We start from the raw sequence: 17,544 nt of genomic DNA, 5'->3' as shown, positions 1-17,544 counted from the left end.
AAATACCCCTGCTGCCCTGTTTCTATCCGAACATGTTAATCAGCTTCTGTAATTGGTTGTTTTGACTAGGAATACTACTGATTTGGTTGTCAATGTCTTCTTAATAATTATAGCCTTGTATCGTAGCTTTCAAATGGCTTTGGAATTACCTGATTTGGAGTTGTGTGTACTGAGATAAGAGTGAATGAATCAGGACTGCCCGTTGAATTCTGCGGTGAGTTTCGAACTGGAAAATCTGGAGTTGTTGTGGTAAATTTGATCTAGTTAGAGTGAGAACTGGACTTAGTAGTTTTCATCAAAGTTATAGCTCTCTGTCTTAGCTTCGAAATGGTATAAATTTCACTCCAATCCGATAAGTTTAGCTCCAGTTGTGTCCGTTCCGCTAAATGACGTCAAAACTGTCTTTTGGTTTAGGACCTAAACTTCGTTTTCGGACCATTGTCCTAACTTGAATTTGTACTTGTACCACTTGGAGCCTATTGAACGGCTATTGAAATGAGATTATTTTGTGTGAGATTTTGGGATTGATTGAGGAAAATAATGAAGCCATGATGGCTGGAAAAGTAAGCAAATTCAGGGGAAATGCTGTCCAATTTTCTAGGTCGTTTAATCTCTTTCGATTTGAGTTGCCTTTTGAAAGAAATGAAGGGCTTTTGGGTCGTTCAAACCCTAGGTCCTCTCGTTACTTTTGTTTCCAAAATCATGTTTTGCACCCTTGCATTAGTAATTATTTGGCGAGACATACGACTAGTAGTCGAGCCTCACTTGTGCATTCTATTTACTCGATTTTGGATGTGAAACCTTCAATTGTTTTATTTTGGTTCTTTTAGGGTTTCTTGACGATTAAAGCCAATTTGAAGTGAAAACTTTTGAAGTATCCATACTTGAACCGGTGAGTGTACCACTTCCCTCACTTGTTGTTTAACTCGGTTTCTGTACATGCAATCTGTGATATGAACGACTGAACTATCTGTTTATTTTGTTTGAGATGAGGGTGTACTTTATCACACTCGTTCTCTTGTCTGTTCATAAACCAATTTTGGTGCGAATCTGAATCTGTTATCTGTATCTGTATCTGTATCCGCATCTGTTCGAACGTCGATTGGAAGCTTGTATCCAACGACCTTTCTGTGACCTCTGAGCTCAACACCTGTGGCTAGTTACTCGAGTCGGGCCGGCAAGGGTCTGGTCGATTAGATAACGAACCATGGTAGTCTGTTTTGGGATCTTTGGGTATTGAGACCCTTGATTCCGGTATACTCGAATATTACCATTTCTGATCTGATTGGAGTTCGGGCCCGGTAGGGGTATGTGAGGTGGAAGGAATCGGAGAAAGTGAAGTCTACGGTATTGGTTACTCCTTTAGCGTTGACGGAGTGTCAACTATTATTTCGATCAAGTTTCGGTGAAGCAAATGAGAATTTGGCTCCTGAGAGCCACCCGTATCCTTTCTATCTATGGTGTTTGTTCATTTCTTTATTTGATTCGCATATGTGATTAATTGAATATGAAGTTCCATGTTTCTTACTTGCTATTATTTTGATACCTCATTGAGCGTAAGCTCACCCCCTTCCCGTTATCTTTGTTTTCCTTACAGGGGACAAACTTTGAAACCACAATTTTGGACAAAAGGGGTCGAGATAATGCATATGTTATTTTGTTAAGCTCCTTTGTAACCGAAACCCTAATTGTATTTTGTGTAGCATGAATACTCTGGCTTGTATTTTGGTTCACTTGTTCAAGACTCCGATGTAAAAATATGTATAAGTGTTTAACCGACGTTCCGTACTTCCGTATAGTTTGGTATGCTCTGTTTTAACTGTTGATGGTCTTCAATTGATCGTTTTCATTGGGTTCTCGCGCGAACTATATTGAATTTGTGTGAATCGACTCCGTAGTCCTGGTGAGAGCTGGACAGGCGGTCCGCCGAACCCTTTGGTTCGCCTTAGGGTGAGGTGGGGCTGTCACAAACTTCCTCTCCTGAAACAGGCATAACAAATTGAATATTCGGCCCATATCTATCATTCAAATAAGGACTCCTAAGCGCAATGAAGAGAATAGTTCTTAAGTTGGAAAACGGTGGTGCCCAAATCCACCATCATCAATTTATTGGTCCTTTCACTTTTTTATTGAAGTATCATCCTTTCTCAATGTACTCAATATATAGCAAACTGTAGAATTATTTTTCATACTTTTGTTACAAAGTTCTACAATCAGACAAACTGGTGCCAGAGCAAACATAATTCCAAGGGTAAAACTCGGAAACACAGAAAATACAATAATAGTTATCACTAACTTCTATAAGCATTCATTTTCTGAAATTACAAATCATTGTTGCGTTGATGTTGATGATCAGTGTCATCTACATTTTCAATTTCTTCTTCAAATTCATGTTGATCCGTGCTTTCTACAACTCCAATTCCTTCCTCAGCCTCGTCTTGTGAGATGTTCTGCCCATCTTCAGGGATAACCACCTCTTCGGGGTTGGATTTGCCACCTTCAGTAAAGTTATTAGCCTCAGTGGCATTTATAACGGATTGCTTCTCCATCATCCCTGATAAAGCTAGTCTGGGCGACCACTCGAGAACATCATCAATAATGTTGTATACCCGCTTTTGATACCTGCAAAAAGAAAATGAATACTTCAGTATAATGCACACAAGAAATCCTCTCACAGCAAGTGTTCAATGTGACTGCACAGTGATGTCAGTGTTTTCTAAAAATAGCATGGAACTATACAGGCTTTCTAAAAAAAGAAGAGGTAGATTCGGCTGAATAGTCAAAGTATGCAGATAAAAAACCACTAGCTTTCTTAATTCCAATCTGAAGCACATCCACCATCGATCTTTAATAAACTGCATAACCCCATCCATGTTAAACAGGTATGGTTGCCAAACATGTCAGTTGACGACGTAATGCCACGCGCATGGTAGAAGAAAGGGCAATGTCTCAAAGCTAAACCATTGCAGCAGGGGATTTTTCTTAGTAAGAGGTGCAAGGTTCACTCACTTTTTTCCTCTCAAGCGTCGATTTCTTAGTTTCCAAGATCTCTTCATTAATTGGGGGAAGGAATGGGGTTCTTTCTTCTAAAATCAGTTTTGCATTTTGTAAAGACGAAGAAAAAAATTCTAATTGGGGGAAAAAAAAAAGGCTTTTCCAAAAGATGAAAAGAGCTTCCATGCTAGAAGCGGCTCCAACAGGCACATCTTGATCTTCCACTAAGGCATGAATGACCTTGTTATACGCACCGATTCTATATTCAGTCTAGAACCAATTGCAAATGACATCAAGTCTCTTTCGCATATATACGCACACACACACTACCATCAAAATGACTTTTCTCCACCAAAGATGGAGAGGAAATTTAAGATCTCAGTTCATTCCAGCATTCCATAAGACAGTCACAGGATTTGAAACTAAGAAATCAAACCTGGCTCTGGCAGCTTCGTCAGGAGCATGGTGCTTCAATAGTAATATGACCAAAACAGAAACAACAGCAAAGAAGAGTCTTGCTGTCCATTTTGGAGGCTCTCCTTCATCTTTCTGCGGCCAAAATTGGAATAGTTGCTTTAATGTTGCTTCCTCGGCAAGGATGTTGGGGAAAAACCAAATTCGTTTTCCAAGTAATATCCATCCAGCCCCAAAAGCCAAAGCCCTCACTGTTAAAAAAAGAAAAGAAAAGAATTATAAAATGCATCAATAGCCTATAACTACTTGAAACTGAAGTCAAAAGCATGTACTCCACAATAAGCAGCTGGATGCAAAGAAACCCAACAGGTTCCAGAATATAAAACATGATGAACAAAAGAATACTAACTGCCCATGACTTCCCAGATGAAAATACTACATAACCTCAAAATCTCAAATATAGAGAAAGTTCTACTCGTTTGAAGAGACTCAAAATGCTAGCACGGATCTGGACCAGTCACACAGGTTACACTTCTTTTTTTGGTCAAAGACGCATATCACGAATAGCAATGTTGAAAATTCAAAAATCTAGATTCACTGCACTAGCAAGAAAAGACTGAAGCACAAGCTACTCTTCAAACAAATTAAAATTCATTGTTGCTGGCTCAAATGAAGGTCCTGGATTTCTTTCATATTATCATAGGATGGACCGGGGGCTTAAAAAAAGTCTACAGTCAGAATGGAATTCTCTTTAAATCAAAGAAATAAATTGACACTCTAATAATTACTTTACCAATACTTTAAAGTATTTTAATGTTGCCGTGATGACCAGCAGCAAATAATAGTCTCTAAAAGTGAGACTTTGCAGACCAGTAAAACTGCTCATCTCTGACCTAGAAGGGAATTCATTCGAAACATGGAAACAATCTCTCTACTTCCAGGTAAGGATGCAAATAACAAACTCCTGTTGAGCCATATAGCAATTTTTTTTTTTTTGGGAAGGGGGGGGGGGGGGTGGTGCTGGGGGATGCATCTGTTAAATCCCATACACACTGAAGATAGAGGAAGAGAAAGCAGCCAAACAACAAACTCCTGTTCACCCATATAGCAATATTTTTTTTCCTGTCATGTGTTTTTTTTTTGGTATTTTTTTGTTTTGTTTGGGGGGGGGGGGGGGGGGAGGCGGTGGGGCGGGGCGGGGAAGGGGAGGGATGGAGAGTAGGAAGGAAGTCTGGAGAACATCTCTCATTCAAGTGGATCCTGTACGTAGCTACGTTTACTAAAGACTACTGGTTTAATCAAATAACTTAGAGAAACACATAGTAGAGATCCTAGCAACACTGCTGAAGAGTTTATTATTCTATATTTTCTCCTTCAAAATTACAAGCAGCAGCAGTATGCACCTGATATATCTTATTTAAGGCAGAATATTGTATGAAAGCCAAACATATCATGGCAACGAAATTTTGTGCAGAATAGGTGATAAATGGAAATAACATGCACAAGAATCTCACAAATGGTTGTCTTGGTTGTCTATCCTTTAAGGTAGAAAATGCCGCAGAATTACTATTATCATGCAAGCAAAATGACACCCAGAGAGAGAGAGAAGCTGGGAAGGCAAACGAGAATCACAAAATCTAAACTTCTCACACAAAATTAACCAAATTAAAGATACTGCAACTGGCCAAATAGACACAACTGGTCATGTTCACAAGCCTAGAAGTTAAGGGTACTATTTGAGATTTTAAACAGTTCTAGAGCCAAGACTTTATAACAATAGTATAACGGAATCCAAGTTTTTCAGCCCTTTTAAAAAAGAAAGAAGACGAGGTAGAAGAAAAAAGTCCTTGCTACTAGGATCTTAGAAAACTTTTTAAAGAGTCTTTGGTTTTCTATCATGTCCATATATTGACACAAAACCATGTGCTGTATTCCAGGTCAAATTTTACCTATGCTTCTCAAACAGTGAACTATAATTCAGCCCAGAACTAACTACTGGCCTAATTCTAACCAAAATCAAAAGCCAAATACAGCCATATAGATACCTCTTCAAAACAGAACCTGGATGAAAAGTTAGTATGTAAACAGGGTGCTACTCAATGAGATCAACTGATGACAAAGTCGACTGGTTAAACGTCTTCAAATGTCAGAAAATTTTAAATTATCTAGTAGAATAAGAGAAAATATGACAGTATGTGCATGCTACAATAAAACAAGCTGTACTAAAATGAATAGTAAGAGGAGCCATTTTATTAAGAATGTGCGAAAAGAAGTAATTTGTGATGCAAGCCCAGCCTCTCTGTCCTGTTTATATGTATGTATTTATACATATACATATGTATGAATGTATCTATATGTGTGTGTGTGTATGTATGTATGTATGCACTTCCCTTTACCCAAAGGATTAAAGAAATTCTTTGAGATTACAGCTTTAAAAATGATCACACAATTCCAAAAACCTTGCACAGTATTGAACTAGAGGTCCAATTTGTGGTCAATTTGGAATTATCCCCAGCCAAACAAATCCAAACTGGCACAAATAGAAATGCAAGAACATCAGCTCAAACAAAATAAAAAAACAATGAATGGAGCAGAACTGTGTTGAACCAAAGGTGAGAAACAGAGAAGGTCGAATCAATACAGCACAAGAAGCTCCAGAAAACTTACAGAGGAGGAGGCAAAGAATGAGGAGGAGGACACTAGCACAGGAGTAGAGAATAAGCAGCTTGCATCGATGGGGATAGACAGGAAACAAGCAGATAGCTAGCGTCAACACAGGCCAAGAAAATGAGAGAAGCGTTTGCCACAGTGGATGTCTTCTTACAAATGTCCATGCGAAAAAGGCATCATTATCAGACAACACCTGATCCTGGAACTCAAACCAACCACGAGTCAAAGCTCAAGGCAAAGATTAGAAAAAATAACACTTTCATAAACCATACAGTTGAAAATAAAAGTGAAAAAAAAATAATTGAGTAGGAATTACTTGTCCATGAGTTACTTAATCACCACATGCATGGGTTTTGATGTGCTCAATAAAAAAATTAAAGCATTTACTCAGTCATCACAGTCATTGTTATCAATATACCTGTACAAATCACAAGGAGTTTAAATAGTAACTGATAGTTGTAAAACAATAGTACAGCACTAAATGTACTAAGAAATCAAACAACAAAGATACCTACAGCTGTTGTGGGATGCATATGCTCAACACTCAAATGTGTTCAACTCAACTGACCATATAAACTCTAAGGATCTGAACATGATTAAATATTTAGGTTCTCTGATCCATAAATCTAAGGGAAAGCAACATGTTGCTGGACTCTCTAATTTAACAAACAAAAGTTTTATAACCCTCAAAACCTTCAACAGCATCATGGATACAGTCTATCTACTCACAGCTTGATTCGCATATATATAATTGCTTCTAATTTTGTACAATCAAATAAATATGGGAGTTCTGTTTCACTTTCATCTCTTGGATAGGAAAAACAACTAGTTTAATGGTATGAAAAGACAGCTTCAGTTTTCACTGCATGCAATATCCTCATTAATTTACAAGCGTAAAAGGGGGAATCACTGCAGTTCTCATTTTCACCATGTCAGGCTTTGAAAAAGATGAATCACTAAACTTCTTTTTATCGGTATTCTAAAGCTTTGAACAGCTAAGCTTTGAGCTAGTAGCAAACAGAAAATCATACTTTATGGATGTTTGAATTTCTTTGTTCTGCATTGACTTCTAGATCTTTGCTAATCTAGCCTCATGTGAACAAGAAATCAATTCGTTTCATGCCATAATTACTATCCCCTCACTGAGGCCCCCCAAAAAAAGGAAGAACAAAGATTAACATTCGTATTCTATTCTCTTCAATTTAATGAAATGTGGAAGACCATCAAGTGTAATACACAGCACAGTTTAATACAACCGTCAGTGGCAATTGAACCATAATGTAATCTGTAGCGCGATAGATGTTGACACTACACCAACAAACCTAGGCACTAAACAATGAAGTGCAAAAACACTGCTTTCAGTGCTGATACCAGTACACTGTTTGCATGTTGACATCTTAGCATCTACATTTGCAGTTGACTGTCTACAATTATATTAGCTCATACGATGCACAGTGTAATTGTCACTGACAACTTGTAGGAAACCCAAACGCCACAGCATATGGTCACAGAAACAGAACATAAAAGAACACCTTGAATACATAGAGAGAGAGAGAGAGAGAGAGAGAGTTAACAGAATGAAACTGTTGCTATAATGAAACTTTTGCTCCAGTACAAGGAAGAAACTCAAGCTAAGGGCCATCTTATTGGGGGTTTAGTATCCAGGAATGAAAATCAAGGCAATGACTTAATTTTATATACATGGCAGGGTACTCATCCGGAAATTCCGGTCACCAGGGTTTCTGTACAGAAGGGGAGCCACTTTATGCTCCAGCAGAAGTAAGAAACTCAGCCAAGGGGCCATTTTATTGGGGGTTAAGCAGCCAGGAAGGAAATGAAAGGTAATGACTTCAATGGAGTCATGAAGTGGCAGGGGCTTCATCTAGAAATTCCAGCAAGGAGACAGATAAAGTGAGATCTACCCTAATCTGGTATAATTTATGCTTTGGAGTCCACGAGGCAGTACATGTCAGTTTCTGGATTTCAGGATGGCTTTCAACCAAAATAAATAAAGATCTAAAAAGCTTGTATTGCCAAGAACATCTGATACATTCAAATTCTGTCATTGCATTTAAATTAGAAAGTTTCATCTTGAATTACACTCTGAGAATTCTCGGTTCTGATTGGCACAATTGAAGTCAATTGATATGTCAGAGGTGACAGTACAGACACAACCAATTCAAATCTATCTAGCCAGATTTTCATACTTTAAGGTGTTGAAAATGGACATAGCATGCATAAGCAAGGAAGATAACTTGTTTCAGCCAGAAATATCATAGGAATTCTCAGTGGTGGACTGCCACTGTCAATGCACCAGGTTTTTTGCTCTAATAGAAGAAATAATGATGAAGAAAGGCAAAAGGAAAGGAAACAAACTAAGAAAAGAAGGGGGGGAAAAAGAAAAAAAAAAGGTAAAAAAAAAAATGCTGATCCCTGTGCCACTGTGCAGACCAAACAGAAATGAGTGAATGGCCCACTGCGATTTGCTTGATAAAGAGTTTAAATACCAACGAAAGGTCTCTTGAATACTCTTCAAATTAGGTTCGTTTCCAGTTTCCACTGACTAGTGCTAGCAGCAAAAATTGATGCCTTGCAGCATCTCCATGCACATTATCTAGGAATTCGGTGTCTATTTAAACAAAACCAACTCTTCTTAGGCTTCATTACCAAGCCATGACTTCTAAATTTTCTGGAAAACAGAAACAAAAAATACACATATATTTGCCTGATAAGACATGCATGTGCATGTGTGAGAGATAGGAGATGTAAATACTCTTCTAGAAATTTACAAATGTTGAAATAGGCGAACCGAAAAAGATGTAATTGGAGTTAACAAGTTTAGTAAAGGCATGTGCTAGAATCAATGCACAGAACTAAAAGCCTAATCAACATATTAGCAATTCCTTCATCCTAAAATCTAGGATTGGCTGACAAGAAAAAGTGCAGTAAAAACTTGTTTAGATGCATAACACAGGACAAAATCAAATTGTGGAATGATACACTCAGATCCTCAAATAGGTTGTACAGATTCATGCCAGCAGTGACATTTACTGTCAGTCAGATGAAGGATGAATTGTCCTTAAAAGAATTCTTACTATTATCGACAACTGGTTAATGGATCATTAAATACAAATATCACTTGGAAATGGCCAAAACCAACATATTCCACCATCATATATCAAGCTTCAAAAGGCACTTACAGGAAAAATCTCCAAGTGCGCTGGCCAAGTAGACAATTTCTTCTTTCCAGGCCGAACAGTTTTGACTACTCGATCACAGCGAACTAGAAGATTCTTTCTCAACAAAACATTTGCGATATCTTCTACTTCCAAATTCCTATCTGATTCCAGTATGTTCTTCAGCTCAGGATGATTTCTCAAGAAGCTGAGAAAATCTTTTCCTCTAAAATATTCCACACGTGTTTCCTGCAAGACAGCCCACCTAGATTCTAAATCCTTGTGATCTCTAACTTTCTCTGCAAACAACTGAAACACATCCCTCTTTGCAGCTTGTTTCTGAAATTCACAGAGACAGAACTGAAGGTGTCAATTTCTGAGAAGATTTTTTATAAACGACAGCTATTATAGGATAAAAAAAAAAGAATAAATGTAGTACCATATCCACGTACAATATTCTACAGAAAAGGCACTAAAATATTGATCCTTGTCCTCACATCTTTCTCTGCTATGTTTTGCTTCGCACTTGCGAAGAGGCAAATCACATGGACAGAATTAACAAGAAGGTAAAATTACTTCCAGAAACATCACTGCCAAGTGCATCTTCAACATTATAACAAACAGGCAAGATACAATCTAATAGCCCTTCATTGTAACTTCAACTTGAACAAAAAGATCCAGAATGATGAGAATATCAATAATTCTTGGGAGACTTCGATCTGTTGTAATTCCCTATTCAGTTGCAGGAAAATTTCCTAATGCAGGACACCAGGGTCTCCCTGAGTCCCAAAACCACCTAGGAGGAATAATGTGATGCAACCTAATTTCATGCTCAATACCTCAGAGCACGATACTAATATCCTCTCCATAAAAAATGAACAACGCTGTTGCTTGCCAAACCATCACAGAGTGATTAATATTGATCATAGGACTGCAAAATGCACCTATATCAACCATAAGTTATATGCCAACCTTCTGGTCTTACCCTACTTTGGCAGCATAAACTCAGTCTTCTACATCTAAAATTTGCTTCTTTATAAATAATCAAGCAACTCAAGCAAACATCACAAACTTTGACTCTACTTTTACCATCATTGTGCAGCAAAAAAATATTACTAGTGTCAAGGGGAGGAAAAGATAGAATAAAATTCAATTTTTTTTTTTAAAAAAATAATGTATGTAAAATTCCACTCTAGAAGTGATTCAAATCACCAGAGAACACGAAACAAAAACACCAAATTCTAGAAAACTAACATAAATTAAAAATTGACAACACAAGCGGCTTTCATCAATTTCCAAAACTGGGTACACATTTCTCTTTCCCACCACACCGATCCCCACAAGTAAGTCCACTGATTTTAGATCGTTCTAAGGAAACCCAATCACAAACCAGCAAAATCACCATAAACCCAGAATTCAAATCGAAGAAAACTGGTAAAATAAATCAAGGGTTCGGTTGTATAAGGGCAAAACTAACCCTGGGAGGAGTATCGCTGGTGGAAGCGTGACGGGCTTTCTTCTTATCCGCCACTGCTCCTCCGCTTCCTTTCTTCATCTCAGTGTCTCTCTCTCGTTTCCGTCCGTTTTTACTTATTTTTTATTAATTTCGGTTGTGTTTCAGACTTTGTTACATCAGTTTCTGATAAGTTTTCGTCGATTATATAATTTCTATGTAGCCCTTCAATTGCTAAAAGGGGAAAATGGAGTTTTAGTTCCCCAATATCCCTGTATGGTTTTGGTACGTGAAATTTTGACAAAAGCAAATATAGTCCTTAATGTTTAACATGCGTGCAGTTTTAGTTCATAAAGTTTTGGTAAAAGCAAATCTAGTTCTCAATGTATTCAATTCAAAACAGATTTAAGACATTTGAAGATTTTTTTTCAATCACTAACAGAATTTAGTCATTTCTAATCATGTGCATGTTAAATTACATTTCAAAAAAAATGAAACAGAATAGTAGCTAACTTTGAAAAAAAAGTAAAAAAACTAATAACTCACCTAGTAACTAATTAACTAGTAAAAGGAATGAAAATTTTGTAACTAGAAACCTAAAACTAATTGGGACACCAATTCATCAATCGAGATGTCATTTAACTCTCTATTCTCACTGCCCCTAAGCAAAAAATTGTAACACTTATTTTTTTAAATAGATTAATAAATTTCTGTTCTTTTTTGTTTCTTGGTTAATTATTACTAATGTGCCATCACATTGAGTTATTCTTATTGTTCAAGGTTATTTTTTATTTTGCTTCTTTTTTAAGAAGTATAATGCAACAAACATGTAAGTGCATGTGAACGATTTCGTCAATATTTGGAAAAATATGTTAATCGTTCTAAATCTCTTTCAAATTGATAATATTGGGGACCAAATTATTTTTGCCAAAATTTTAAGGACTAAAATTTCATAAAGTACCAAAGATTGGGAATTAAATTTGATTTTGCTGAAACTTTAGGAACCAAAATTGCACAAGTGCCAAACATTGAGGATCAAATTACATTTCTCCCCTATTTAAGAAGACAAGCAAAGGCTTAATTAAAAATATTCTTATAAATCTAAGGGCTTAGCTTCCTCAAAGGAAAAAAAATGCAATTTTGGTCCTCAAAGTTTTGGCACATCAACTGTTCCAGTCTCCAAAGTTTGGAACAAAGTAAATCCGGTCCCTAATGTTTTAAATTTGAAGTACATTTAGTACAATTAATTAATTTTTTTTTCAATTCTTATCAAAATGGAGTCATGTGTAATCACGCGACCCTTGCCTAAAATTATAAAAAAATAAATAAATCGTGATGCTAAGATTTAATTTTCACATAACCACAGCCATGTAATTAAAAGAAAAAAGTAATAGAGAAATTACTAAAAACTAAAAAACATACATTCAGACATCCCAAAATTAATCTCAATCTTGACCTAATTTCTTTCTTCCTCCTTTAGAAAAAATGTATCACCAAAATTTCTGACAAGGGTCATGTGACCTCATATGACTCCATAACTCTAAATGTATGCACTAGAGCAATTTAATCTAAGTGGATAATCTAAAAGATGAAGTTTTGTAAATATTCAATAAGATTGAGGAAGCAAAACTCAAATTAATTAAATTAAACAAAAAAGAACAACAATTAAAGATAAAGAAAGGAAAGCGAAATCAAACGCAAGAGATTTATAGTAGTTCGCCCAACTTTCTTGATACCTATGTCCACTCCTAAGTTTCTTCTAAATTTTGGTGTTTCTCCACTATGTCCCTCTTTCAACAGGTGAGACGACAGACCTACATATATTTGAGGATCAACCTTGCTCCTTAAGTTCACCAACACTTGAATCAAGGATTTTACTCCTCCGTAAAGTAACATTATTGTACTACAAACGAGGATTACCTTTTCCAAAATTTTACTTCTCTTTAATGGGAAACCTCATGTAAATGCGTAAATAATCTAATGTATGATAAGACAATCCTCTAGGAGTGTGGATGATGCAAATGAGAGTTCACTAGCACCCTTAATGGTGTGAAGTTTACAATAGAGACTCAAAAATGACCGATACTAAAATTTAAACTCTTGATTTTGAAGAATAGATAAAAGGGATTAACCTATACATTCTTAGGAATATTTTTGGGTTGAATGTTGAAGATTTGGCCTTTTATAGATGTCCAAAACATGCTCCAAATAGAAAAAACTGTGATTGTTAAAATTAACCATTACTAATATCGAATAATCAATCCAAATGCACTGCATCTGGTCTCCGATGTGATGGCTGAACCAATGCGTCACTGTCTGAACCATGCATCCGGAGATTTCTAGTCGCCATTGACTTCTCATCATGGCCGAACCAATGGCTTGCATCCAAAGTTCCAAACCTTTGTGTCCAAAGGTTATTTGTCAACTTTTGGCTCTTTTCTTTCTTCTTTTTTTTAATGACTCATATTTGATCGTCCGAATGTTTTATATCATATAACTCAATTAAACTATTAATCATTTCATCATTTATTTTGTTGATCATCGAAATTAAAGAATGAAAGATTTGGAGGTCTGCAAAAACCAATCACTTGATGGTCCTAAATGTGTTTTAAATTTAAAATATTAGGAACTAGATTTACTTTGACCTAAACTTTAAGAACTAAAATTGCTCATGTATCAAATTTTAGTAACCAAAACTGCATTTTTTCCTTTTTTGGAACCAAACCATAATTAGGTGCACAAGCAGAAACTTTCAAATTGAATGTTAACTTCTAACTTCCCCTATAACCAAGGAAGAAAAAGACAAACACATTTTCTGAAACCAAACTATAATTAAGTGCACAAACAAGAATTTCCATATTGAATATTAACTTCTCCTATAATACACAGATAAGTACATAGTTTCCTTTAGATGCAATACATAATAAAGTAACCTAATTTTAATGACGGATTGCTAGAAGTGCTTGTGATTTGTTAGAAAATAATTAAACCAAACTTTAGGGTATTTATTTATTTATGTTGCTATGTGTCATTAGTTGAGTGGTTAGTAATGCAATATACAGATGAGTACATAATTACCTTTGGATGCAATTCATAATAAAGTAATCTAATTTTAACGACAGATTTCTAGAAGTGGTTGTGATTTGTTGGGAAATAATTAAACCAAGCTTTAGGGTGTGTATTTTTTTATTTAATTATGTTTCCATGTGTCATTAGTTGAGTGGTTAGCAATGTTAGTTGTGTTAATTAGTCAGTAGTAGCCGTATGTGATACAATCAGCCATATAGGTATCGAGTAGCCTCAGGTTTCGTTTGTTATAGTCAAAAGCTTCTGCCTTGATATAGTTGGTATCAAAGTAGCCTCAGGTTTGGTTTTTCATAGTCAGAAGCCTCATTTAGAATAGTCAAAAGCTTCTGCTTCGATTTCGTTAGTAATAGAGTAGCCGCAGCATTGTTTCATTAATTGAGAAAAATTTCCTTTACCTCTTTAATCAATTTTTTGTGAATTTTTTCTGTGGGTTTATAATTATGATTAATTTGGATCCATGAGTGGTACCAAATTATGAAAAATGGAAAGTATGACAATCCCTAATATTATTTGTCCAGTGTAAAAATTCAAAATGAGGATAGAGTTTAATAGAAACAGATGAAAATCCATCTCAAAGTTTGTAAGTTACGTCAACTTATTAAAGTAGCACTTGCTCCAAATGTTAGTGAGAATGATAAGATGAGAAATAATTTGGCATTGTCGTAGAATCATCAAGCACTCAAATTTTGAAAAAATTTCTACGACTAACACGATAGAGGAGGATTGGGATATTTTGGATATTTTGAAAATCTGCAATTGTTACTGTTAGATTCATGAGTAAAGAGTTATGTCCCATATTGATCCAAAAAATAGAGAAAAAGCAGTTAATATATAAGTAAGGATCTGAAACCTAATGACTTAAACTTTTGGGTCATAATTGGGTTCTTGACTTACATATTGGGCTCTTTGGTGGACTCTTTCGAGGTGTTTCTCCCTATCAAATTGGTATCAGAACTTCAGATTGCGAGACTAGGTTACTCATGGGTAAGTGAATTCTTTTCGAAGTTGTACTGATAAAAATTCTCTTCTTGATGGTGGACCAAAGTACCAAAGTGTTAAGGAGTTTGGCTAGTATTGGATCAGGTACACCATGGGTTTTACAGGGGGTCCGATTCGTATTAGACCAAGGAGCCAAGGGTTGGCAGGGGTTCAAAATACAGTTTGGATGTTGAAGAAGAATAGGTCCATGTTTGGGAGAAGAGGTGACCTTAGATGATAAGGTAGATTTGCGTTGAGTATTAAAATGGGTTTGAAGAAAGGCTTGTAAATTTGGATTTAATGTAACGGGTTACTTTTGAAGAGGGAGATTTGTTAGATTCATAAGTAAAGAGTTATATCCCATATTGGTCCGAAAGATAGAGAAAAAATGGTTAATATGTAAGTAAGGGCCTGAGACCTAATGGCTTAAGATTTTGGATCAAAGTTGTGTTCCTGACTTATACATTGGGTTCTTTGATGAAATCTCTCTAGGTGTTTCTCCCTATCAGTTACTGCAACCCTCCAATTTCCACCATGTTGCTGCTTTCAATTGATGTTGTCGAAAAAAGCCGGCCTTATTCAACTTTCAAGTGTCACTAAAAACTTCACGGGCTACCACTACTCTCCAGCTGTGATGACCTGCCACAAAGAACCTGCAATTGATCATTCACAGATTTAGGGTGTGTTTTCATTGCAATTTTTTAAATTGCTACGTTTTTCGTGAACATATTTTCCAATCACTTTTTTACCTCACATGTATCAAATCGCTACAATAATTTTTCTACAAAAAGTCCAAAAAAATGCAATCCAAACAAAGCCTTACTTCAAAGGGACTTCTACTTCTTACAAGGATGTCAACTTGTCCACCTAGGCTTCCACAAAGTGCAAGCTTTCATGAAAGAATACTTTGAACTTCAGAGCTTCAATTTTTCTTGGCAACATCAAAACCCTAACTCTAAAAGGGCCAAGGCATCTCTAATTCACATGGATTTCATGGCACTATTGCAATGTTTTGAATACTTAACTAGGTGATTCACTGCAAATACTTCATTGAAAGTTCGGATTCACTTCAAGAACGAGCTCGGAAGTTTTTCTAAATTACACTATTCAAGCTGTCATCTCATTGTTCTGCCTGGGGCTTTAACCCCTAACAATCTGACCTCTGTAGACACCAAATTTTTAGTCTATTTTTATTTGCTATTATTTTTCATGTTAGTTATTTATTTTTTTTGTCTCTTTTTATTTTCATTTTTTAAGACACTTTGGCGCAAAATTCATCAGAAAAGAGGAAAAAATTACTCACAAAAATATACTTTAATTCTTTAGATTCAATTTATGAAATTTTGTTGTTCAAATTAAATTGGAATTAGTGAAAATAAAAGGAAATTGCCAATCAATCAAAAAAAAAAGGGGGGGAAAAATTATTTTTAGCATTTTTTTTGGCTTTCGCTGCTTTTGCGTTGTTTCGATTTGTGATCAAGAAAAATCATTTTCCTTTATTAATTCATTGAAAATACTCATCATCAATCAAACACAAAATTCCGGCATTCTTATTCCTTTGTAGTTGACTTTGTTTAAATTTTATTTTTATTTTGTTCCCATTAAAATCATTATTTTTACTATTATTAACTCATTGGAGAGAAAGGAAAAATCCAGTAAAGGACTTAATGAAATGCTGTGAAAAAAAAAACCGGAAATAGCAACGTACCAACAGAATGCAAGAAACAAAAATGCAGTTTTTTTTTCCAGTGGGTTTTCCGGTCATTTTTGCCCGATATTTTGCTCCATCAGATTGGCATAGTACAAGGCCATCTGGCCCTTCATCCGACAACTCAAAATTTTGAGAAGCAAAAGCCATCTAAAGGCTCCCGGAGGATCACAGAAAAATGCAGAAAAAAGGGCACCGTAGATGCTAGGTTTGAAGGATGGTTGATGCCTATATAAAGCCGTGAGGCTGGAAAAAGGGGTTGGGGTTAGAAAGGATAAAAGGTTGGCGGCTGGGTAAGAGTGAAGGGAGTGAGTGACGGCTGACGACCGAAAGGAAAAGCTGGGGAGGAGCTTTCGGGCAAGAAGAAAAAAAAAACAGAAGAGGACGGCTGGAAAAAGGAATGGCAAGGAAGAAATTTCTGGGAGGCAAACGAGAGAGAAACGAGAGAACGGTGGTAGAGAGAAAAACCGGGAGAGATTTTGGGAGTTCGAAGCGAGAAAGAAATCAGAAAGAAAGGGGTTTCAGGCGAGGTTAGGAGAGGAGAACCAAGAGTAGAAGAAGAAACCCAGAATCAGAATATCAAGCTCGCGTTTTCTTCACTGAGATTCGAATCTTGCCATCCTCGGATTCTTCGCGTTTCACTAGCGTTTCCTGGTGTTAAAGGTAACCTTTTTTATTTTCCACTCATACCTCATCAGATTAAGGAAAATAGTGGAATCTTGCGCTGTCTATGTGCTTTTCAGCCATGTTATAACTTGGAATATGTTTGGTGATGATTCGCTCCTTGAATTTGATGTCAAATAAGGTGTTTGCTGTGAAAATGATGGTCTTAGCATGGATTTACGGCATGATATTTCATCGCATGAATTCTTTGCAAAAAGCTGCAGCAAGTTTGAAGCTTTCGGCTTGTTGCAGCAGTTCTTGTTTTTTTTCCTTTTGACTCACTGAAGTTTTCATTTTCTGATGTCAACACGCTTGTTTTGTGTCACCTCTGTTATGTGTAGTCCGTTTCCAGAAGCCTTAGTTCATCAGGCTTGGTATAGTCAATGTTTTGTTGCTAATGT

At 36.2% G+C, this 17,544-nt stretch overlaps 1 protein-coding gene across 1 annotated transcript; it reads right to left on the bottom strand.

Annotated features, from left to right (window-relative positions):
* Positions 1-2,164: 2,164 nt before the first annotated feature.
* LOC113701627 (uncharacterized) lies at positions 2,165-10,956 on the bottom strand. Its single transcript, XM_027222378.2, has 5 exons — positions 10,732-10,956; positions 9,279-9,593; positions 6,076-6,277; positions 3,431-3,659; positions 2,165-2,622 (listed from the first exon to the last, which is right to left on the bottom strand). Exons 1-5 carry the CDS (start codon positions 10,807-10,809, stop codon positions 2,322-2,324), a joined length of 1,125 nt encoding a protein of 374 aa, XP_027078179.1. The 5' UTR covers positions 10,810-10,956; the 3' UTR covers positions 2,165-2,321.
* Positions 10,957-17,544: the final 6,588 nt, after the last annotated feature.

The sequence above is a fragment of the Coffea arabica genome, chromosome 1e (assembly GCF_036785885.1).
Source record: "Coffea arabica cultivar ET-39 chromosome 1e, Coffea Arabica ET-39 HiFi, whole genome shotgun sequence".
Classification (NCBI taxonomy): Eukaryota; Viridiplantae; Streptophyta; class Magnoliopsida; order Gentianales; family Rubiaceae; genus Coffea; species Coffea arabica.
This window is presented reverse-complemented; position numbering and strand designations above follow the sequence as displayed.

Excerpts from the sequence above, each read along its gene's own strand:
- LOC113701627 (XM_027222378.2), bottom strand. The coding sequence starts at position 10,809 with ATGAAGAAAGGAAGCGGAGGAGCAGTGGCGGATAAGAAGAAAGCCCGT. Across the intron at positions 9,594-10,731 it reads CCAGCGATACTCCTCCCAGG|AAACAAGCTGCAAAGAGGGA; the intron begins GTTAGTTTTGCC and ends TGTGAATTTCAG. Across the intron at positions 6,278-9,278 it reads CGCACTTGGAGATTTTTCCT|GATCAGGTGTTGTCTGATAA; the intron begins GTAAGTGCCTTT and ends TTTGAGTTCCAG.